Source organism: Danio aesculapii, chromosome 2 (assembly GCF_903798145.1).
Source record: "Danio aesculapii chromosome 2, fDanAes4.1, whole genome shotgun sequence".
Classification (NCBI taxonomy): Eukaryota; Metazoa; Chordata; class Actinopteri; order Cypriniformes; family Danionidae; genus Danio; species Danio aesculapii.
In genome coordinates this window covers 3,510,631-3,535,821 of record NC_079436.1, presented here as the reverse complement: position 1 = coordinate 3,535,821, position 25,191 = coordinate 3,510,631, and the positions used below count along the sequence as shown (strand labels likewise).

Genomic DNA, 25,191 nt, shown 5'->3' with positions numbered 1-25,191 from the left:
ACTAGTTAAATCGCACTAAAACGATTTTTGACGCCCTTACCTTTACATACAGTACATACTGTCCCGTCGTATTTAGAGCGGAATCTTTAATCATGGCTGTTGTCGCGCATCGGAGTGTAAACATGAGCACACCAAACATTCACTGTTTGCTTGAGCTGTTTACATCGCTCTAACACAACAGTGAACTATAATCTGATATCTGCTGATATTTCTTCTGATTTGGCGTTGTAATCAGATGTAGCGGGAAACACTGAGGTGGTGCAGCAAATGTCTCGCATCCGATTACAATTTGCCTCGCTGCAAACATAAAATCAACTCAACTTTACAATGTGAAGGGATATTGTTTATCCCAATGCGTAATTTAATTCACAGCCTGCTGTAGCTGCCACTTGGAATTCTGAAGACATCTTAAGGTATGGAATATTTCATTACTGTGAGCGTTGTTTCGCTAATGGCATGTGTGACATATAATTAAGCCTATACAATTACCTGTGTGTGTAATAAATAACCTAAATTGATTAGAGATTGTAATTAAATATAAGCTCCATTAAACAATAACCCATGAAATAGTGGCTGTATGTTCTTAAATTTCAGATTTTGTGATCATTGTATTTTTTAATATATTTACATATAAATTATATATATATATATATATATATATATATATATATATATATATATATATATATATATATAGATAGATAGATAGATAGATAGATAGATAGATAGATAAAGCTCTCTTAACAACATCCCTTCTTGTCTTCAAGAAACTTTTTGATGCATTTCAAATGTTGAGTCTTCATTGTAGAAATAATTAAATGCAGTTATTCTTTGTTAAAGTTTCTCATTTGATCATTTCTAATGCCCATATTTTTTATATGAAATCTTGCATAGTCACAGGCCTTAAAAACCTCTTACTTTATTAGGGTTAAAGTTTGTTCTGAATTGTGTTTTCAGGTTAATTATAATCCCAACTCAACATCGCAGATTCTGCGATTTATTGCATATCCACACATTGCATTATTAATGCTGAAACTATATATTGTCCAGCCCTGCTACAAATGATAAAATATTACAATATAAATGTTAATTAATAATATTCATTTCAAAAATCCTGTGGCCCTTTTGGAAGTTGCTAGAGCCCCCTAGTGGACCTCAAAGTGTTAGTTCACTCAAACATTTAACGTCACCCAAAATTACTAATGATCTTTCTATCATCAATTTTATGCCACTCCATTCCAAAACTCTATGTTCTCCTCTGTTTTAAATAGCACAAAGAAACCTTTTTTTCCCCTTTCTTCTGTCAAAACAGCTTTTTATGTTCCATGTAAAAAAGCAAATCTTTCAGGTTTGGAGCAATATGGTAAAAATAATAACCTTATTGTAGATGTACAGATAAAGTCAAAATTATTCACCCTCCTGTATTTTTTTTTCTTTTTCAAAATGTTTCCCAAATGATGTTTAACAAAGCACTAATTTTTGTTTCACAGTATTTTCTATAAAGTCTAATTTGTGTTCATCAGTTTTTTTAGACAAAACCATTTTAAGCATTTTAACCATTTTAATATTATTAGCCCATATATATATATATATATATATATATATATATATATATATATATATATATGTATATATATATATATATATATATATATGTATATATATATATATATATATATGTATATGTATAGTGTGTGGGTGTATATATGTGTATGTATGTATGTATTTATGTATGTATGTATGTATATATATATATATGTATGTATGTATGTATGTGTGTGTGTATATTATTGTCTACAAAACAAAACATTGTTATACAATGATTTGCCTAATGAACCTAATTAAGCCTTTAAATGTCACTTTAAGCTGAATACTAGTTTCTTGAAGAATATCTAGTCTAATATTATTTACTGTCATCATGGCAAAGATAAAATAAATCAGTTATTAGAGATGAGTTATTAAAACTATTATGATTAGAAATGTGTTGAAAGAAAATCTTTCCGTTAAACTGAAATTAGGGGGAAAATATACAGGGGGGCTAATAATTCTGGCTTCAGCTGTATATACATGGCTTTATACTAATTTACTGTTTTCATTGTTTACTTTTCAGGTGAGTTTCCATAAGTTAGGACAGCTGCTGTGCCAAATCATCACCAAAAATATGAGTCAGGAGCCATCAATTCATACCTGGCCCGGCTCTTATTACATCAACAGTGAGAAACGCTGGGCCAGTGGCGTTCTCTCTTTATCCCGCACCACCCTCCGCTTCATCTCAGAGCAAAAACAGGAGAGCCTGATGAGCCTGAAGCTCTCGCGCATCATGGAGATCAAGATGGAGTCCTCCAGCATCATTTTCAGCGCTCTCACTGTGCTGGAGCAGGGGAACCTCAAGCACTGGTTTGGGTCTCTCAGGCCGTGCCGTAATGTGGTTTACCACGTTCTCGAGCACTTCTGGAGGGAGCGTCTGCTGTCTCCTTCAGAACCACAAGGGGCTGAAGCTCCACTCAGTAAGGGCCAGGAGCTGATCGGCCTGATTTCTGGAACCCAGCGGAGGCTTGAGGATACTGGGAAAGTGCTGAACCACCAGGGGGAGCAGTTTGACAACATGATTCAAGGCCTGGACAAGATCGAATCAGACCTGACCGTGGCAGATAAGTAGGTTTACAGAATTCTAAAATCATTGGATTAAATTATTCCTCTTGATGCCAGCTTGTGTATATTGCATATTCGTTCATGTGACCTAACACAAAAGATTGCTGTTAATTTTATGTTTGCTGGAAGCTAAACGTGTAATTGTGTTTTCTTAAAAAAAAAAAAAGAAGGCTTCCTTGTGTATCTCAGTGGATAAAGAGGATGACCTCTTGCCTTGCCTTAGAAAAAATAATATATAATTAATATAATTTGAGCAATTAGGAAAGCATTCTATGACTTTTTGGAGAGTCTAGATCAGAGATGCCCAAAGTTGGTCCATGGTAACCTTTGACTTTTGGCCCACCGTCCTATCTGAAGACAGGGAGAATGATGGGGAGGTGCTTGCGCGAATACCTTTGACAAAGATCGTCATTCTGAATTGTACATAACATTTTTTTTGTCTTTGTTTTATTGCTGAGCAACAAAAAAGGCAACTGAAATTAATTGAATCAATTAAATGTTATTCAGACATTTGTAATTTAAATACTGCACTTGACAAAAAGGACAATGCACAAGACATCTGCGAGCAAATCATGGTAAAGGCAGGAGCAGCTCGATTAGTGTATTCAGCATTGATCTCCATTGTGTTATAAATGGGATTGTTTATGTTTTTACTGTAATAAAATGTTAACATAAAATGGTAAATATGATATTACATTAATTCATATGATTTAAAGCCACATTTTTTAAATATTTTTAAATATTACCAATTACTAAATTACCATGGCAAATTTAATGTATATGGTTTGGTATATTCGGCCCAAGTTTGCTTTTTGGCCCTTTAAAAGAACAAGTTTGGGCACCCCTGGTCTAGATGGTGACCCTTTTGTTGAACTGATGGACATCAAAAGTATATAGATTAGAGAAATATGTTATTACTGTATTATTAAATATTATTATTATTATTATTATTTATTTTTCTTTCAAAGTTATTTTAAGATTACATATTATTCTTGTTGTATTAATATATATTTTTTGCCAAACTGAAAACTCAAACCTTCGTCAATTTGTATGACAATGTTTAAAAAAAAAAGGTTTTAGTTTTGACACGATACTGGAATTTGGTACCAATCGATACTGAAATTTCAAAAACGTCCATTTCCTGCTAACATTTGAGTGCTGTTGAGTGCTTTTTAAACAGCAGTGATTTGCCTTTGTGTTCACATGCTCAACAGAAGTGACTGTGATTGGCCGTGAAGGTCATCAGCTCACCGAACTCACTGCTGTTTACTGTGTAACCAAAGCCCTAACTCTAAACCCAACCCTAACTTTAAATTATTCCCAAAATCAAAGAGGAATAATAGTTGAAAAAGGGACACAGGAGCGTTTTAAAGCCATGATTCATTAACGGATCGCTCGTATGTCAGCTTATAGACAAAGCAGCTGATTGACATGACTTTGAAACGCTCCAGTGTCCCTGTATCTGTGGTTGCACTCAGGAAACAGTGGTGAGTTCAGTGAACTGATGTCCCTCACGGCCAATAACATTCATTTCTGTTGATCGTGTCAACACAATGGCAAATCAGCGGTGTTTTAGAACGCGCTCAACAGCGCATAAATGTTAGCGGGAAATGAACGTTTTTAAAATTTCAGTACCGATTGGTACCGAACTTCAGTATCGTGACAACACTTAAAGGTTTACAGAATTCTGAAGGTATAGTTGTCGCTATATTGTTTACTATGAATGTTCAGTCTGAAATCGCATTAAGTATGACTTCAAATCAATATTAGCACTATTCAATAGACTGTCAACATTGTTGTACTGTGATAGTCATTGGCTGCTAATAAGATTTCACTACTTAGAATTTGTAAACTATGCCTTTCTGAAATTGTATTATTAAGGGGAACAGGAAAAACCAGCAACAACCTAGAATGTATGATTATATGGTATCAAGGCTTTGCAATCAAATGTTATTATAATGGAAGTCAATGGGGCGAAAACAGCCCCCAACATAACGAAAGGGTAGTCGATTTGCCCTCAGTGTATTGTTGAACTTTTGACAATTTTCAAAGCATTTTCCCAAAACATATGTCAAAATAAGATTTGTAACCAAAAATAATTCCATTTGCTGAAACACAGAGATATTTGTGGCCAAATTAAGACTCAAAATCTGCCCAGGGTTGATGAAAACCTCTCCAACAGCACACAATGGTTAAAATGGATCGTTGAGAGATTTAGGGATGTGCAAGCTTTATTTCAGCAAATACAATATGACTCAGTCCTGTGTTGTATTTATATTGGTGATGGTGAAGCCTTTATCTGTCACATACACTGTCACATGTAGTAAAATTGGACCCCTCCGACCATACACAAACATCACACATTTCAGGGGAAGGTTGATGAGAGGTAGCGTTAGAAAGAGGAAATAAGATACATTAGGGAAATGGGAGGTGAAAAAAGCCCCTCCCAGACTGTCCTTAATGTGGGGCAGCGTGAGATCAGGGGAAAAAAGCCCCAGGAACAAGCACATAAATGCATAGACATACAATCGCAACAGGGGATGTGGAGATAGTCCGATATAAGCAACAGCCATCTGGACCTGCAGCTAGAGAAGCGCAGGTCACATACCCACCTGGCCAATCCCGGGGGGGGGAGGTGGGTGAAAGCACATGATGGCATGAATGAATTATTATTGAATAACATATCTGTAGTTGTGCATGTTCTATCATCATAACGCCATTGTTTCTCTTGTCTCCAGGCTACTCTCTGAACTCGAGTGTCCGTCTTGGTGGCCTTTTGGTAAAATGCCATGGAGGAGCCATCAGGAGGCCAAGTCTGAAGCAGCTGCCAAAGCGGCCTGTACCAAAGGCTCAGGCAAGGGCCAAAAAGTCATAGTCAGCATTCCAGCTATTGTCTTCCGTGACGGAAACACTGGAAACATGAAACCAGGTAGCCTGACTCTGTTGGTGTCTTCTCTGGAGGTCCGAGAAGCAAACGGGCAGCTCCTCCATTGCTTTGAGAAGGAAGAAGTGGACGATATCCATGTGTTCAACCCCTACGAGATCAGCATTCGCCAGCGCTTCATCGGAAAACCTGACATCTGCTTCCGACTTCTGTCTGCCAGGATGACCGAAGCTCTGTCTGTGTTGGAGATGCAGTACAAGAAGAAGGTTGAGGTCACACGCGACTATGCTGCATTTCGGTCGTCTTCGGCAACCACACCAGAAAGCCCAGAAAGTGGAGGAAACGTTTGGGCTGCAGGTACAGTTGGAGAACATATAGCTAGTGTACATGATGTATGTTTTCACTTACACTCACTGGCCACTTTATTAGGTACACCTGTCCAGATGCTTGATAACACAAATTTTTAATCAGCCAATCACATGGCAGCATCTCAATGCATATAGGCATTTAGACATGGTCATGACAATCTGCTGCAGTTCAAGTGACTAAGGGTATTTGACACAACATATAATAGTTGAGTGTGTGTGTAACAAATGGCGGGAGAAAGAAACGACTGAAGAACCAAATATCACTGCAATTGCTTATTGCCCATACGTCCAATGAAAATATATTATACAGTGAAAGAAAAATATTTACAATAAATAAATGATTAATTACCTGGGGGGGGAGAGGAAGTAGTTAGATGTGCTTAAATCAAAGAAATAAATATAACAAAACTCAGTAACTGTTTTCAACAAACTAAACTAAATCTGAAAAGAAAAGCATGAAAAGAAACATCTTCAACGTACCAAACGTCTTAACTAAACTACTCTGACTAAAAACAAAACATACACTAAGCAGCACATTCTCCTGAACCTAGTAAACTAATACAAAAGATAAATCTTGGTGATGTATATGTATATCGCGCGACTTACTCGCTCCTATAATCTCTCCGAGGTATCACTCAAATACATCAGTTAACTGGACAAGTTCACAAGCAAACACATTGCACTTTCAGATCTCAAAACTTTAGACAAGAGAATTAAACACAAGCAAAACACATTCTCTCAGACTAGCCCTCGCAAGAGAGACTGTCCTCACAGAGACCCACAGAAAGAGTAAGAGCGAGAAGGAGCGAGAGATAGAGATCGCCATTGCAGTTTGGGCTCGGCTTTTCAACGCTACGCCGACTAGCGATTGGTGGCGCAAACCCAGCGTCAGCGGCCAACGTCATCAGCACGAAATGCGGATCCTCCATGCCGTTCGTACCTGTAACATACGCATGAAACGACACACCCACATACAAACAAACGCACACACATATCCAGAATACGTTCTGCAAGCGAACGTAACAGTGTTCAACACACAGAAAGAAACTCTTAAAGGTTTGAAACCACTTGAGGGTGAGTAAATATTGAGTAAACCTTAATTTCTGGGTGAACTGTCTTTTCAAATATAGTCTGTGAGAGAGTGGAAAGTAAGCAAAGTTTAATCCATGACATAAAATTAACTTCCAAATTCTGACAGATGCATAGAAGCAGCATTGAACGTTATTTAAGGTATCTCTACCACATGGTGGCAGTCATGCTCCAACATCTACTGCTGGACTCTCCAATACCCTCAATGATCCCGTTCTGGGCTTTTCAGTTAATGCTTGCCAACATTTTCTTCTACTCTTAACAACAAACCTCAAGGAAATGCTGTGTGTGTGACTTCAGGTCATGGCCAGGACACAGAGGTGCCGGTGGAGGTGCCTGCTGGAGAACTGACGCAACTGCAGCTTCAAGTGCTTCAGCCCACTGTTACTGAGGCCGAGGCACAGGAGCTAAAACAGGTACGCTAGCACATCTTACACACACGCACACCATAAGATCACATGATCAGTCAAATGATCTTGGACACCCCTTTTAATTAGACATGTTCATTCATGGAATAAATTTATAGAGCTTAATGTAATAGTTCCCCCCAAAATTAAAAGTTACTCACTGTTGCTGAAGAAAGCTGAATACCAGCAGTGCTAATGCTAATCAGCACATTTATCACACAGCTGCTCAAATATATCTGTGGCTGTTGTGGGTGTGGGTGTATGGCCGAGCATTAGACACACTCAGTTATTCTCCCACAGAGTATATGCAGTCAAAACTTTTGCTTTTTTTGGTTGTTGTTGTATTTATTGAAGGGTTGGTTTAAATCGCTACGAAAATAACTACAAATAATTAGCATAATTATTATTCTGTCCCAACTAGGCATGGGCTGGTATAAGATTCTGATGGTATGATAACCTTGGATAAAAATATCAGTTTTACGGTTTCACGGTGTAGTGATATGTTCTTTTAAAAACTTTGTCTGGGTAAAAACAACAACCTTTTCCCCATTGAAGACAATTTATTTTAAGAAACATTTAAAATATTTTGCATTTTTTTATTTTAAATATGTCAGGCTAAACAATTTAAATAAATCCCTGACTATCTCCATAATTTTCGAAAACACAGTTTTCATAACATCTTGAAAAGGCATCCTTGAGTAGCTTTCTTTTCCTCGGATATAAAGTAAAGCCACTGTACTGTTCAGGTCTATAGCATGCTTGTATGTTGGTGTATAAGTGACTTGTTTTTCAAACAATTTGTGAATCGTAGGCTGACCAGTTTTGATTTGGACGGTCCTTTTGCTGTAGATACTGTTACCCTAAAAAACCTAATGAAAATGTTGTAAAAACACATTTAAAAAAAGTACATATACCTTAGGAACGGTGTAAAAGTAAATGTTTGCGGTTTCAAAACCTTGACTTTTCCAAACCGCTGTATACCTTGAAACCGGTTATCGTCCCATGCCTAGTCCCATTCAAATGTTGCTTAACCAAACGTTAAACAGATAGCGTAAGAACAGCAGAACAGTGTTGTAGTCGGGGCTATACACAGGTATACTCGGTATGCCTACTTTTTTCCACTAGCTGTTTGGGTATTACGACTTCTGAGGATCAATAATTGTGTATACCCTCAGTATACTCACTTGTTTTGCTGATTAGACTTCCCTAATTTACGTGTATTCGCATCCCCTTTAACGGTATACCAAATGTTTTTTTTAACTCTCATCTGACTTTGTTGCAATTGGTGCATTTTTGTTTATATTTTGCGCCATTCCCCGCCCCCTGACGACCACAGCAGCTGTAAGAAAATTTCATGAGTTTTTCGAAGTCAACTGAATGATGCCTCGCTGAAACGTTCAGGTAAAATTATAAAACAGCATGGGGGGTTGGGTGGGTAATAGTACACCACCTTTTTTTTAGGACTACACCACTGCAGCAGAAAGCAATTTGGATAACTTTAAAGAATTTACTGGCAATTGTTCTTCTCAGTATCTTTCTTTATGTAAAACTAAACCAAAACAGAGGGGAAAAGTATATATTTACATTTACTTTTTAACATGTTCAATTCAACCAGCAGTAAAATTTTACTACTGCATGTAGTTTTTATACAAACTTTATATGCATATGAGGAAAATTTATTAAATGAGACTATTTGAATCGAATATTACCAAACTTATATTGGTTTGACCACCAGCATAACGTGTACGCCATGAAGAACTGTTTATACAACAAAATACAGGCGATATAAAACGTTATTCTGCTGGAAGTAGTCATCAGTAGATGAGTACACTGTGGTCATAAAGGGATGGACATGGTAAGCAACAATACTCAGGTAGGCTGTGGCGTTAACACGATGCTCAATTGGTACTAATGGGCCCAAAGTGTGCCAAGAAAATATCCCCCACACCATTACACCACCACCACCAGCCTGAACTGTTGATACAAGGCAGGATGGATCCATGCTTTGATGTTGTTGACGCCAAATTCTGACTCTACCATCCGAATGTCAGCAGCAGAAATGGAGACTCATCAGACCAGACAACGTTTCTCCAATCTTCTATTGTCCAGTTTTGGTGAGCCTGTGTGAATTGTAGCCTCAGTTTCCTGTTCTTAGCTGACAGGAGCGGCACCCGGTGTGGTCTTCTGCTGCTGTAGTCCATCTGCCTCAAGGTTGGACGTGTTGTGCGTTCAGAGATGCTCTTCTGCAGACCTCGGTTGTAACGAGTGCTTATTTGAGTGAACCGAATATATAGGGCAGTACTTTAAATGTCCAGTAGGTGGCGGGTCAAAACCACAAGTGTACGCGACTGCACAACAATGATAGTGATTCAAACATACAGTATAGATTTTGGTGAGCTGAATCTAGTTATATTTTTGACGTCAGTTGTGGGCCGGAGGGAGTTGCAGGGGGACTGTAAATGCAGTTTGAGACCCCTGCCTTAGTAGTGTTTGTTTTTCCAATGTAAGTTAATGGTTATAGGTTTCCAACTTTCTTCAAGAAAGTGTTCAGGAGAAAAAAATGCTCTTCTTACTTCGATTTCTTTGCTTTGTTTCTTAACCAAATATTAAAATTCTCTTAAATTAAGAAGCATTTTTAGAAAACAAAAAAAATATTGCCTTGATTTCTGAAATAAAATGCCAAAATGAAGGTTTTTTTTTTCCTTAAAACAAGGTGAATAATCTCCAAATGGGGTAAGCAAAATAATCTTGTTTTTCCTTTTGACAGAAGATTATATTAAGAGTAAATCAAGATTAATATCGTGACATACTATTAATCATGATAAAAGCTTTAGCAATTAATGCCAATATGAACATTTGATACCGGCAGAAGCCCAGTCGTGTCTGTAGGATATGGGGCGGAATTACTAAATGGGAGAAAAACAGAGTGAGAATAGTACAGTGTGACAGGGCTGTGGCTTGTTGTTTTTATGACACAGGCGAGGGAAGCCGGCTCTGAATTCCCTCTCTGCACGAAGATGTAAGACCATCATCATCATCATCTGCAGACAGCCACAACGCTAGCATGACACGCACAAACCAGACATAAACACTTTGATCATTTCAAAACACAATATTATTGCTGTGACCAGAGGTAATTGACGGTTGGTCAACCATCGCAGATATTACTTTCCAGTATGGTTTTGGGGTTTTGAAACACTAAAAACAAACATGTAAGGATGCCATGAGCAGATGGAAAATACATTTTTTAAGGGATGAGACCGAGCTGGCTGTTTTATAGCAAACAGTACAAAAAAGGCTGTTTATAATAATGCAACAAAACTGTGCTGTAACATATCTGTCTCTACAATGGGATTTAATGAGAGCATACTGGTGATGAGCCTTTGAATTATTAGAAACCATGAAATAAAACACCTCAGATGTGCATTATTGTCTAATAATTCAATGCACTGGAATTAACCATTCTTCCTATTCTATGGTTACCACTCCTAAAGACATTATTCAATGTTGTATTTCAAGATATTTGTCAGGTTTTTCTCCTTAAACCAGGGTTTGTACGGCTGGAAATCATTGAAAATACTTGATTTTAGTAAAGTAGTTTTTTTTTAAGGTTTGAAAAGTGCCTAGATTTTGAATAAAGTGCCTAAAACTGGCAATTTATTTATTTTCTCTTGGCTTAGTCCCTTTATTCATCATGGGTCGCCTCAGCGGAATGAACCGCCAACTTATCCAGCATATGTTTTACACAGCGGATGCCCTTCCAGCTGCAACCCAGTACTGGGAAACACCCATACACGCTCATTCACACCCATACACTACGCCAATTTAGTTTATTCAATTCACCTATAGCACATGTTTTTGGACTGTTTGGGAAACCCACACCTACTCGGGGAGAATTTGCAAACTCCACACAAAAAATGCCAACAGGCCCAGCCGAGACTTGAACCAGTGACCTTCTTGCTGTGAGGCAACAGTGCTAGCCACCGTGTTGCCCACTGCTTGTAAATGTAATTGTAAAATGTGCTGCTTTATTAATTTATCTTACTATATAGGTAATAGTAATTAATTTAAGCTGCAAGCAGCATTGATGGGCCCAAGCCTTTGTGGCGCCACCACTTGATTAAATTGATGTGATTATATAAGTAGTTATATTGCTTTATAAGTATTTAAATTACTTGCCAGACATAGTAGTTAGAAAATTAACAGAAGTACAACTTTAATTATGTAACTAGTAATTAATTTTTCTAAAAAGTCTCACAAAAAAATAGATAGATGTTAGTTTCAGTCTGTTAGTTTTAAGGAAATCTATAAGCTTGTGTTCTACAAAACATTGATAAAATTCATGCTTAGAAATTGTAAAGCTTATATAAACATACAAAGCTTGCAGTTTATCACTTCCTCCTAATCAGATCAATGATTTTTTTCTCCATATACTTGAGTTTCTTCTGACCAATCAAGTGCTCTCTAGTTACTGACATGGCCCGCCCCCTTCAAGACACTTCTCATTTGGTTTTCATTTGATGTGCTTGAGCTCAACTACTCGCACTTGCAGAGCTGTGATAAAAACAAAATGCTATTGGCTGTTTTTTTTAAAGGGGAGGAGCTACTCTATGCCCCGCCCTCTCTTAATAGTTAGTTGAGATTATGTCAAACATCCAATAAGAAATGCACATTTCAAAGCACTTCACAGGACCTTTAAGACACAATCCACATATATTGATGTTGTAAATGTTAAGAAACAGTTGTGGAAAGAGTACTGAAAAATCATACTCAAGTAAAAGTACCATTACGTGGCGGAAAAATGTAGTGCAAGTACAGTAAAAGTATCTGTTGTAAAATATTACTCAAACTATGAGTAAAAAGTAGCCCTTTAAAAGTATTCAAGAGTAGTCAGTGTTACGCTGTGAACAGCTGATGCGTTTATTTGCAATTTGTGCTTGTGTGAAAACGTAACATTCTGTAGTGCATTTAGTGATTGTTTATGGCCATTTGGGCGGTGTAAACAGTCTCTGGGTCATTACATATTAAGATTTTGACATCTTCTTGAATACTTTTGATGCTTCAAAACAGTTTGCTGCCTTTATAAAGTGCCCATGTCATGAGGTTGTTCAAAAGGATGCGATTTTTAGTTTCTATGTGCGATTTGATTGGACAGGAATCACAGGACTGATTTTTCTTCTCAGCCAATCCCCATAGACAAGAAAAAATTGTGATGCAATTTGAACAAACATAGTAGCAGTAAAAGTACCAATATTGCACAAAAATGTACTCAAGGGAAAGTAAAAGTACACATTTTTAAAACTACTTAATAAATTACAATTTCTTAGTAAATTTCAATTGCAGTAATTTGAGTATTTGTAGTTTACTTTACACCACTGTTCCTCCCTATATGCACCAGACACTTATATATTACAAGGGCACAATATACACATGTACAATAAGACAACAAAAAACTGTTTTAAAAAGTAGACTATATTTTATAAATGTAGATTAGCTATATATGATTGACAGCTGTATTGTCCACCCTACACACCTTAAAGGCCTCTTTTTCAAGATGTAAAATAAGTCTTTGAGAGTCCCTAGAGTGTGTAGAGTGTGAAGTTTCAGCTCAAAATACCACACAAATAATTTTTTATAACTCCCCCTTTAGGCTTTGAGTGTGTGTTTTGGTGACTGTCACTTTAAATTCAAATGAGATTATGCTCTTTTCAAAAAAGGGGGCGGGTTACAAATGCCTATGCATTAGCATAGCAATAGGTACTGTGCGAAAACTCTACTAGCGAATGGCTGCTTCTCACTCAGAGCTGTCTGTGCTAATTAGGAGAGATGGTCACTAGTGGGCGGGGCTTTTCCCCTCTGATGACACGTACAAAAAGAGAATACCAATCAAAGTGTTTCTGCAGACTGTTTTTATCAAGTCTGATTATAAAAATACAATTAATTAATTTGTACCATTCAAAGCTGGATATATTCATGCACTGTCACCACACAACTGTGTTTTAACTACTAATAAAAGTGATTTTTGCATAATAGGCCCCTTTAAATTCAGATATTCAATGTAATAACACACATCTTTTGTAAAGCTGCTTAGAAAGAATTGTCAAAAGCACTATTAATAATAATAAACCTGAATTGAATGTTTATGTGGTGTTTGTGCAGATGCTCCAGCAGCTGAAGAATCTGGCTCTGGAGGCTGAGACTGAACTGGAGCGTCAGGATGAGGCTCTGGACGTGTTGAGCTGCTCTACTGACCATGCCACCATGAACATTAACAGACACACTCGCCGCATGAGGAAACTGCTGTGAACCCAACGTCAACAGATTAATGGTAGGATATGCACAGGTATGCACACAAATATTTAAAGACTGTTTCTCAATAGAGCACTGTTTGTACTGTACTTTGGAATAAAATGTCATTCTTTTGATCTTTATGAGTAAGGTTTGGCTATTTAGAAAGCTAGAGAGAACAGGAAATGGTTGTTAACAATTCAGGTTAGCAATAATAATAATGAATATTTTTACAACAAGTGTCATACAATATAGTAGTAGGAATGTGACTTTATTACTATATACCTTTATGTGTATAAAGTATTTTTATTACCAAGTTAACTGAAAATAAAATTCATTATCTGACTGGAATCATTGCAATAAAGTTGTCCTGCTAAATTGTAGTTGTTTAAAAAAATTATATATATATATATATATATATATATATATATATATATATATATATATATATATATATATATATATATATATATATATATATATACAACAGTTCTGTCTGGTTGGTTCTTGAATCTGCTGGGCTGATAGCCGTGCAATATTCTGCCAGTAACAGCACTTGTATACCGCCTCTTCACCCTTCACCTTTGCGCATTACTCCGCCCACATACAGCAACAAGCAGAGGACACTCTACAGTTTGACAAATATTACTGCTGTTGGACAACATTATTTACTTTTGAGGCTTTTTTAGTCGAGAATGTAGTTGTTTAGTTGTTTAGCCAATTTTAAGTTATTTATAATTTCTGAGAGACAGCGCATCGGCGGCCATTAGCCTGTCATTGAGCAGACTAAAACATTGTCCATCCACAAGATGGTGACAGAGACGCATAATAAGGCCTTAGAAGATTAAAACAGCTGATCAAATCATTATTATACTGGTAAGTGATATTCTAAGTCGATCTCTCTCTTGTGTATGTTGTAGTGCTGTATTTATACCATGGTAATTGTAGTGTATTGAGTGTGAGATGGGTCTCGCATATCAGGAATGTGTACTGTGTTGGTAGAAAGAAAGAAAAATGGCCAGATGTGTTTAGCGTTTTTCCTTATTGCAAACACAACAGCAATCTGGTAGTGATTGCCCTGCTTTTTTCGGGGTTAATTATTGTGATATCCGGATTGAAACAGAAATACTGTGGACTGTAAAACTGTAGGGAGATATCTCTGTAGACTGTTCAGCCTTATAATCTTAAAATGTCAGCAAAATCACAGGGTTTTGTCATCACTTTAGGCATTATGCTAGAGAATCATTCAAATACTAGCTCTAAAGTGACGTTGGTGAATTAGTAACCGTTTCTGCTGTTCTAATGTCAGCTGCAGATATGAATGAATGGTGGAAGAAAGTAGTTTCTCATACAAAAGGGTTTTTAGACTCTCCGTTTTTGATTTTATATACACGATTATGTCGTCGAACTGTTGTATAAACGCAAGATTACACTTGTAGCAGTGCGATGTGGCTGTATATCGTCACTGGTGGGACACTAAGGCACTCGGCCTGTGACCTCGAGTCAGCGCATGCCTCCCACCTGCGCTGCACATTAAACAGAGCAAGCAAATTTTTTTCACAGTATTTGCTATTATATTTTTGTTCTGGAGTAAATTGTAATACCTTTAGTTTGGCTGTAATTGAAAAAGAAATTATATATAAATATATATGAGCAATATCACGAGTAGCAGTGCGATATGGCTGTATATGTGTGGCACTGGTGGGAGGTGTGCGTTGGCTCGAGGCTGCAGGCCGAGTGCCTTAGTGTCTCACCAGTGATGATATACAGCACACGAGTAGCAGTGCAATATTGAAATTGTGTTTATACAACAGTTTGTCGGCATAATCATGTATATAAAAAAGAAAATCAAACATGGAAAGTCTTAAAAACCCTTTTGTACGAGGAACTACTTTCTTCCTCCATTCATACACATCTGCAGCTGACGTCAGTACAGCAGAAACCTTTGCTACTTCACAAACGTCACTTTAGAGCTAGTATTTGAATGATTCTCTAGCTTAATGTCTAAAATGATGACAAAACTGGTGATTTTTTGCTCACATTTTAAGATTCTAAGGCTGAACAGCATGAAATGCCATCAGTCTACAGAGATTTCCCAGTATTTCTCTGTTGTAATCAGGAGATCGCAATAATCAACCCCAAAAAAGCCAAAGCCAAAGCAAACACTAGCATATTACCATGGTATAAATACAACACTACAGTATACAAAAGAGAGAGATCGACTTAGGATGTCACTTACCTGTTCTGGAATGATTTGTTCATTGATTTGTTGAAATTATGCTGAGTTAATCTCCCCTAAGGACTTATTATGCAGTCTCTGTCGCCATCTTGTGGCGGAACGTCAACCGTCTTTGCTCTGCTCAATATGACGGGCTGATGGATGCCAACATGCTGAATCTGTTATAAATATTTAAAATAGGCACTATTCTTATGAATAAACTGCATAGTTGCAATCTAAACAACTACATTCTCACCTAAAAAAGCCTCAAAAGTACATGATGTTGTCCAACAGCTGCAACATTTGTCAAATTGTGATGAGTTTATTGATCTGTTGTCACTTTTTTGTGGGCGGAGTAATACACAAGGGTGAAGAGGCTGTACAAGTGCTGTTATTTCAGAATATCACATGGCTATCAGCCAATCAGATTCGAACCAGACACAACTATTGTATAAATGTGTGTAAATATGTATATGTATATATATATATAATGTATTTTGCATTATATTGTTGTAAAATGTAACTTAGGTCTTAGGATTGTCTTTATGTTTTTCCTCAGGTCAACATACAGTAGATCTGCTACCTACAAACTAAATCTGCCAACACACTCATGACTTTTCAGCATCATTTTGCATGGCTTGGCATCCTCACACCATTGTAATAAAAGAGTGATCTATGGCACAATTTAAATACTGTAATCAATTTGTTGTTGTTGTTGTTATGAAGTGACATTTCAGTAACAAGATTCTATACATTGTCAAACCCTTAACAGTAATCCTACGGTGGCTGAGAGAGCTCAAATGTGCTGAAATGAAGTTAATAAAACATGCAAATAGAAAAATAAGTTGACAACACATACTTGCACATTCTTAAAACACATACAACTACAAAAACACACTGCAAATAGCGTAGGCAATATCGTAAATGTGTCGGGGGGCGCCAAAAAGAGATGAACCGGGGTTTTTTGTTTATTTTTACATCCTGATCTTACAGTTCCTTGTTGTTTGTATGTTTTTAGCCCTAATATTCTGACAGTTTGCTCAATGAACGTTAGCAATGTTAGCAAAAGTTTCTCACACGTAAGTTAGGGGTTGTTTACACAACGTTTTTCAGCCAAAAATTGGAAAATTTATGTATTTTGTCCCATTTGTTTACATGATTACTATATTTATTGGGATTGAAAACGCATACATGTAGAAACAGGTTGCAAAATGTAAGTTTTTGAAAACGCTGGAGTTCTTGTGTCCATGTGAACACCCGAAAACGAGAGTCTTTGATGTTATATGCATACATGGTGCATGTTTAGGGAGGTGTCAATTAAAAGCAACAATAAACAAACACACAAACAATGGCGGAGTATGTGATATGCTGTGTTCACAACAGACGCGGCACGCACGAATAGTCTCACTATTCACACGTAAATAGACGCATAAACATTTTACGTTTACTCGCTTCTTTTGCTCGTCAAATTCACTTCACAATAGATGTGGATTCACACCATGGGCAGGGCTTTTTTCCATCTCATGACTACTTTTGTTACTAAATGGTTAACATGTTTTTGTATTGAGAGATTAGGGGCTCTATTTTGAGGGGCTCTATTTTAAGTCCAAAGTGCAGGCCGCAAACGCATTAAGGGCGTGTCAGAATCCGTTTTTGCTATTTTAAGGACGGAAAAATTCACTTTGCACCGTGGCGCATGGTCTAACAGGGTTGAGCTTATTCTCTTAATGAGTTATAGGTGTGTTTTGAATAAACCAATCAGAGTCTCATCTCCCATTCCCTTTAAAAGCCAGTTGCACCGCGCCATAGCGCATTTGCTATTTACATGGCGGACTTTGTAAGTGGAAAACCTGAACACTTCACTAGAGAGAAAACAGTTAAACAGAGCATCTAGAGGGCGAGAATGAGAGATGAGCCTCCTCATTGTTTACTTTCGCTTTCACTCTCGTGGATTGGGAAACGTGTTGTACGCACAGATATCCATTAGCTTATACATAATTAATTTTGTTTGTTAAGGCAAGGCAAGGCAAGTTTATTTAAATAGCACATTTCATACACAGTGGTAATTCAAAGTGCTTTACATAAACAGGAATAAAAGAGACAAGTATAAGAAAAATAAAAAACAGATATTAAAAATTATTTAAAAAAAACGGATAAAAACAGATAAAATGTGTTAGAACAGGTTATAAAAGAATGAAAAAGAAAAAAAAACATAATAGTGTGATCTGTCGGATGTAGCACAGTGCTTAGATGGACGCGAGTCACTTTCTGTATGTCCAAAACCAAAATATTCAGTAAAAGCAGAACGACCGCGATATGTGTATGTCTTTCCATTTTTGCCCCTTTGCTCCCATGGCCATCAACTAGCAACAGCTCTACAAACAATAACAGCTCGGTGACACAAGCGTACTGGGTTTCAGAAGGAAAAAGGACATTGTGAACACAAACCGGCCAAGAAGGTGGCAAGGGGGACAATCAAACTTGGATACGGTCCAGGCAATTGAAAGTGTGAAAGCACCCTCAAACCAGATTGTATGGTTATTGGGTTTTTTGGATATTATTAGCCCAAATAATCAAGCTGTACGATCAGGATATTAAAATAAACAAAAAACACTTTCATTTTGGGGTCTCTCGACACATTTTTGTTGTGGTTTGCGCTCCTTGCAGTTTGTTTTTCTATTTGCGTGTGTTTTCTGAACTTGCAGTGCATCTGAGCTCTGTCTGCCATTGTGTAATCCTGCTTTATTGTCAATGCAACATGTGCTGGAATTAAATCACATTGTTGCAACCCAGGCTCATTCTGAAAACGTAGTCCAGCGGACGTTTCTGGAGACCGCAAATTGTGTAGCTGGAGGTACGTATGGCTGCATTGAATTTTTTTTAAACGAAGGCTACGGGGCGGTGTGTTGCAGTTCCTTTTTGCGCTTACCGGCTGACAGCTTAAACCGTGTGGAGGGCTTTCTCGCCGCAACCAGTTTAGCTCATCGTGTATGTCGGCGGACTTGAGGCGCAGAAAGCAGATGACCACGACGACACCGACGAGGTTTGAGTCTGGGGAAGAGCAGTTCCAGAAATCAGGGAAGACATGAACAGAATCCAAAAAATAAAATGCACGAGTGAATAACAGGGTGAGGATGTGGCAAAATCCGAAAACTTGATAAAAATCAGACGAGAGCTTCTCTTTTTCTAGACGGCTTTTGTAAATCGTTGGTTGGGTTTAGGGAAATAAGTGGCTGGGCGGGTCAATCGATAAAATTGGTTGGGTTTAAGGAAGGAGGAGGGTGGGTCTGTCGATTGGTCGGCCGGCCAGTCAGTCATCCAGCCAGTCAGACAGACGTTCGGTCGACAGCGTCCTCTGGTGGGCTTACGCAAGAACAGCAGGTGCAAACTGGACTCGCCAGAAAAATTTGAGATAAGAAAAAGTGCACACGCGCCTCTCGTCAATTTGCGAAAACAAAAACTGCAAAAATACGTACCTCCCGGGACGTATTTCGCGGTCTCCAGAAACGTTGACGGGACTACGTTTTCAGAATGAGCCTGGGTTGCATTGTTGCTAGTGTAAACACACGATGCTCTTATTTATTTACTGTACTCTTTGTGATCAGGGCAAGTGCAAAATAAACTCCCACTGAAATTAGTTTGTTTTCACTTCTTTTTTTTGTGGTGGTGGGGGGGGGGATTGATTTACTTATAACAATCTGTCATGGGGTTTAGCTGAAACATAACCACAGTGAAGGAATAACCCGAGTTCTAGTCTTATCTCAACATCTAGATTTGGCATGTCAAAACATTTCCTAACTGCAGTTGGCAGCTTTTCACAATAACAGCACTCAAGAGTGTGGAGTGAAGTCACATTTATTTATACACCGTTTTATACTGTACACATGCGTTCAAAACAGCTCCACAGTAATAGGACAAATTTGGAGGGTAAATGTAGCAAACGTGGTCACAATATATTTTTATGCATTATTTAAGGTATTTACAAACCATATCTAAGACTTTAAGCTCAAATTAAGCTTATTATTAATAGTTAGTAAGGTAGTAAGGTTGAGTTTAGGTATTGTGTAGGATTGGGAGTATGAGGTGACGCCAAAAAAAAGGTTGGTCCATTTAGGTGAAATGTCAAACTGATCGACAAACTAACTGACAATTGAGTTTGAATAACCAACCAACCAACCAATCAACTAGGATAACCAACCAATCAATCAATCAATCAATCAATCAACCAACCAGTCAATCGAGTTAGGATAACCAACCAACCAGTCAATCAGTCAATCAATCAATTGAGTTAGAATAACCAACAAACCAACCAACCAACCGAGTTAGAATAATCAATCAATCAACCTACCAACCAATCAATTGAGTATTAACAAACCATTAACTAAGACTTTAAATTCAAATCAAGCTTATTATTAATAGTTAGTAAGGTAGTAGTTGAGTTAAGGTATTGTGTAGGATTGGGGATGTAAAATAAGTTCTAATGAAGAGTTAATATGTTAATAATAGGCAGGTAATAAGGCAGTAAATGGTGTCAATTGCTGCGTAAACTAAAGTGTTTCTGCAAAAATGAATAAATCATGAAATGACTTCAATGTCAGATCTAAGCTCCCACTCTTTTTAATTACCATGTACTTGCCTTTAAATTAATAATTTTGTACAATATGCTTGTATACACTCACCGGCCGCTTTTTTTAGGCACACATGTTAACGCAAATTTCTAATGAGCCAATCACATGGCAGCAATTTAATGCCTTTAGGCATGTAGACATGGTCAGGACGATCTGCTGCAGTACGATCTCCTAAGGGGATTTAGGTGACTTTGAACATGGCACTGTTGGTGGTGCCAGACGGGCTGGTCTGAGTATTTCAGAAACTGCTGATCTACTGGGATTTTCATGCACAACCATCTCTAGGGTTTACAGAGAATGGTCTGAAAAAGAGAAAATATCCAGTGAGCGGCAGTTCTGTGGGCGCAAATGCCTTGTTATTGCCAGAGGTCAGAGGAGAATGGCCAGACTGGTTACGGCTGATAGAAAGGCAAGTATTTCCAGAAAATGTTAAGAAACATTGGTCGGGTCAGAATTTGGCGTCAACAACAAAAGCATGGATCCATCTTGCCTTGTATCAACAATTCAGGCTGGTGATGGTGGTGTAATGGTATGGGGGATATTTTGTTGGCACACTTTGGGTCCATTAGTACCAATTGAGCATCGTGTCAACGCCACAGCCTACCTGAGTATTGTTGCTGACCATGTCAATTCCTTTATGACCACAGTGCACACATCTTCTGATGTCTACTTCCAGCAGGATAACGCACCATGTCATATAGCGCGAATCATCTTAGACTGGTTTCTGTAGTCAAATGGCCTCCACAGTCACCAGTCTCAATCCAATAGAGCACCCTTGGGATGTGGTGAAATGGGAAATTCGCATCATAGATGTGCAGCTGAAAAATCTGCAGCAACTGCGTGATGCCATCATGTTAATATGGACCAAAATCTTTAAGGAATATTTCCAGTACCTTGTCCAACCATTAAGGTGTACCTAATAAATGACCGGTGAGTGTACATTGTACATATCTAATTTTACTTTGTACTTTTATTTCAAAAATATCAATCTACTTGTTATATTTAAATAACAATGTATTTACATTTACTTTTTGTATTTAAACCCTTGTATTACTAACCCTAACCCATCCCATACACCTTAACCCGTAAACCTACAAATCCCCACCCCACCCTAACCTTACCCTTATCCCATCTCAAAACCACCATAAGTGTTGTGCATTTCAATATGAAAACAGTAAGTACATTGTACTTAATTTGTATTTATTTCATTAAGTACATAGTAGTTAAGACCATTTGATACGAAGTGGGACCGAATATTGTCACTACTCAGATCGATTTAGCTTAGATACAGCTCGGCTTTATAACAATGTTAGAGCTGCAGTTTATAAAACAGATTCAATTTAGCTGTTAAGCGGCAATAGTGCCATTATTCAGCTCAAGACAATTGATTTTGGACCGGCATGGTTATAGTGGAACTTTTTTAATACAGTATCCTGTTGGCACATTATTTAAGCTTGTCCATTTCCCGGTGTGACTATTAGGTAATTTTAACAAGACAGAGACCACCGTGCGCTAAAGACACAGAGATATGTTTCTTTTAGCAAAAATATAGAAGGCCTATTAAAATCTTGACTTCAATCTGAAGCGTAATGTGTGTAAAGTTTTTAATGTAGCTTTTGTTCAGCATACATGTCCCTACAGGAGCCATTGGGACTTTTGGGATCTAAAAGTCCATTCACACCAAGCACAATAACTATAAATATATTGATAATGACATCGTTCTGAATGTACAACAACATCAGAGTCCAGACCACAGCTATAACGATAAAGATGTAGAGAAACAACACCAATGGGATCACTTTCGAAACCATTTCTTTCCAAGCTAATAAATCAGACTGGCAGTCTGTCAGAATCCATTGAAATATCAAGGGCTCACACAATTCAAAGAAACATGAAGACAAAGTGGGACGTATTGTAGATCCTCTCTTGAGTAATATAAAAAAAAAACCAACAGCTTTTTTCAGCTCTGCCATTAAGAGTGGTTGAGATTAAGCTTCTTGAAGGGGGTGGGGCATGCCAGATACTATAGACTGTTTGATTGGTCAAATGATTTGATGAGAAACGGAAGTATGTAAAATAAATAAACTGTTAATCCTGTTAGGCAAAAGTGATTGACTGACCCACCGACAACTGAGTTTGAACAACCAACCAATCAATTGAGTTAGGATAGCTAACCAACCAGTCAACCTGTCAATCAATCAACTGAGTTAGAATAACCAACCAATCCATCTATCAGTCAATCAGTCAACCAACCAATTGAGTTAGTTGATTGGTTGGTTTGTTGATTATTCTGAATTAGAATAACCAACCACTCAATCAATCAATTGAATTAGAATAAGCAATCAATCAATTAATCAATCAATCAAGAGTTAGAATGACCACTCAATCAATCAACCAACCAATCAATCAATTGAGTTAGAATAACCAACCAACCAATCAGTCAGTCAATCAATCAATTGAGTTAGAATAACCAACCAATCAATCAATTGAGTTAGAAAAATCAACCAACCAATCAGTCAATCAATCAACTGAGTTGATAACCAACCAAACAATCGAGTTAGAATAACCAACCACCCAATCAATTGAGTTAGAATAACCAGCCAACCAATCAGTCAATCATTCAATTAAGTTATAATAACCAACCAACCAATCAATTGAGTTAGAATATCCAACCAACCAATCGAGTTAGAATAACCAACCAACTAATCAATTGAGTTGGAATAAGCAACCAACCAATCAATCAGTCAATTAATCAATTGAGTTAGAATAACCAACCAACCAACCAATCAATTGAGTTGGAATAACCAACCAACCAATCGAGTTATAATAACCAACCAACCAATCAATTGAGTTGGAATAACCAACCAACCAATCGAGTTATAATAACCAACCAACCAATCAATTGAGTTAGAATAACCAACCAACCAATCAAGTTAGAATAACCAACCAACCAATCGAGTTAGAATAACCAACCAACCAATCAATTGAGTTGGAATAACCAACCAACCAATCGAGTTAGAATAACCAACCAACCAATCAATTGAGTTAGAATAACCAACCAACCAATCAATTGAGTTAGAATAACCAACCAACCAATCAAGTTAGAATAACCAACCAACCAATCGAGTTAGAATAACCAACCAACCAATCAATTGAGTTGGAATAACCAACCAACCAATCGAGTTAGAATAACCAACCAACCAATCAATTGAGTTGGAATAACCAACCAACCAATCAATTGAGTTAGAATAACCAACCAACCAATCAATCAGTCAATCAATTGAGCTATAATAACCAACTAACCAATCAACTGAGTTAGAATAACCAACCAAACAATCGAGTTAGAATAACCAAACAACCAATCAATTAAGTTAGAATAAGCAACCAACCAATCAATCAGTCAATCAATCGAGTTAGAATAACCGTCCAACCAACCAACCAATCAATCAGTCAATCAATCGAGTTAGAATAACCAACCCACCAATCAATTGAGTTAGAATAACCAACCAATCAATCAATCAATCAATCAATCAATCAATCAGTAAATCAATAAATTGAGTTAGAATAACTAACCAACCAATCAATCAATCAATCGAGTTAGCATAACCAACCAATCAACTGAGTTAGAATAACCAACCAACCAACAAATCAATCAATCAGTCAATCAATCAGTTAAGTTAGAATAGTCTCTATGGACATCTAGAATTCTGGTAGTTCTAGTGTCAACAATCAGATCATTTTTAAATAAACTGATCAGTTTTGACTTGACATAGTTAATCAGTGTGAATAATTGAAATGTTTCCTTTTCCCACTTCAGCTGCAGTCTGCGGCACACTGACTCATCCTAAGCGTTTTGCATGTTTGTTTACTAAAGGAAACCCGCTTCACTGCCTTCCTTTCCATTGCGTGATAAACAGCAAGCTCTCTTTGGGTTTTTTTGCACAAACTCTCAACACGAAGCTTTCAGCTGCTTGAACGAAGCAGCCCGAAGACTTGGGAGAGAATGAGCACAAACTGGTGTGGTTAGAAGCAGCCATGCAATGTGAGGAAGTGGCGGCGGTCTGGCCCAACCACAGTCGCTGTACTTCAGATCCGGCTCTGCCTCGCAGCGGATGGTGCGGAGACACTAGTGATTTTTACTGGCCTTGACTTTCTGCTCTGTTTACATGATGGACTTGGTGTTGGCTACTCTGGGGCGTCTCTGTTCATGGTGAATCAATCAGCTTCATCCTCTGTCATGGGAAAAGGTTGGTGAGGGCATGACTTCTGGATGACCAATGGAGAGATTTGGTACTGTAGGATGATTTTGAAAATACACTCTAAATAAATATCAGTGATTTCAATGGTAAACAAGTATAAAAATGCTACAGTATAAATCTGGGTAATAGTAAGTTTTCTTGAATAATTATTTCGGTGAATAAAGTCGTAAATCAACTTTCCCAGAATTCCCTGCTTGAAACTTCCCTGTTTTGTTGATGTCACCATGGTTCTCTTTTGATTTATGTTCACGTATGCTAAGAATGACACCTCAAATCAAATAGCTTATAGAGTAATACTACAAATAAGAAAGAAATACACAAAATAATTAAATATACATAAACAGTTGAAGCCAGAATTATTAGCCCCCCCTTTGAGTTTTTATTTTTTTTAAATATTT

At 37.5% G+C, this 25,191-nt stretch overlaps 1 protein-coding gene across 2 annotated transcripts; it reads left to right on the top strand.

The window, feature by feature from the left end:
* Positions 1-113: 113 nt before the first annotated feature.
* Positions 114-19,543, top strand: snap47 (synaptosome associated protein 47). 2 transcript variants are annotated; one of them, XM_056471024.1, is made up of 6 exons: positions 114-413; positions 2,111-2,655; positions 5,391-5,893; positions 7,294-7,409; positions 13,560-13,728; positions 16,466-19,543. In XM_056471024.1, exons 2-5 carry the CDS (start codon positions 2,162-2,164, stop codon positions 13,704-13,706), a joined length of 1,260 nt encoding a protein of 419 aa, XP_056326999.1. In that variant the 5' UTR covers positions 114-413; positions 2,111-2,161; the 3' UTR covers positions 13,707-13,728; positions 16,466-19,543. The 2 variants fall into 2 exon arrangements, with proteins under 2 accessions (XP_056326999.1, XP_056327007.1); XM_056471032.1 differs by having other exon boundaries at positions 13,560-13,743.
* The last annotated feature ends 5,648 nt before the right edge of the window (positions 19,544-25,191 follow it).

Coding starts and splice junctions, on each gene's coding strand:
- snap47 (XM_056471024.1), top strand. CDS start 2,162: ATGAGTCAGGAGCCATCAATTCATACCTGGCCCGGCTCTTATTACATC. Junction 2,656..5,390: donor GACCTGACCGTGGCAGATAA/GTAGGTTTACAG, acceptor TCTTGTCTCCAG/GCTACTCTCTGAACTCGAGT. Junction 7,410..13,559: donor AGGCACAGGAGCTAAAACAG/GTACGCTAGCAC, acceptor GTGTTTGTGCAG/ATGCTCCAGCAGCTGAAGAA.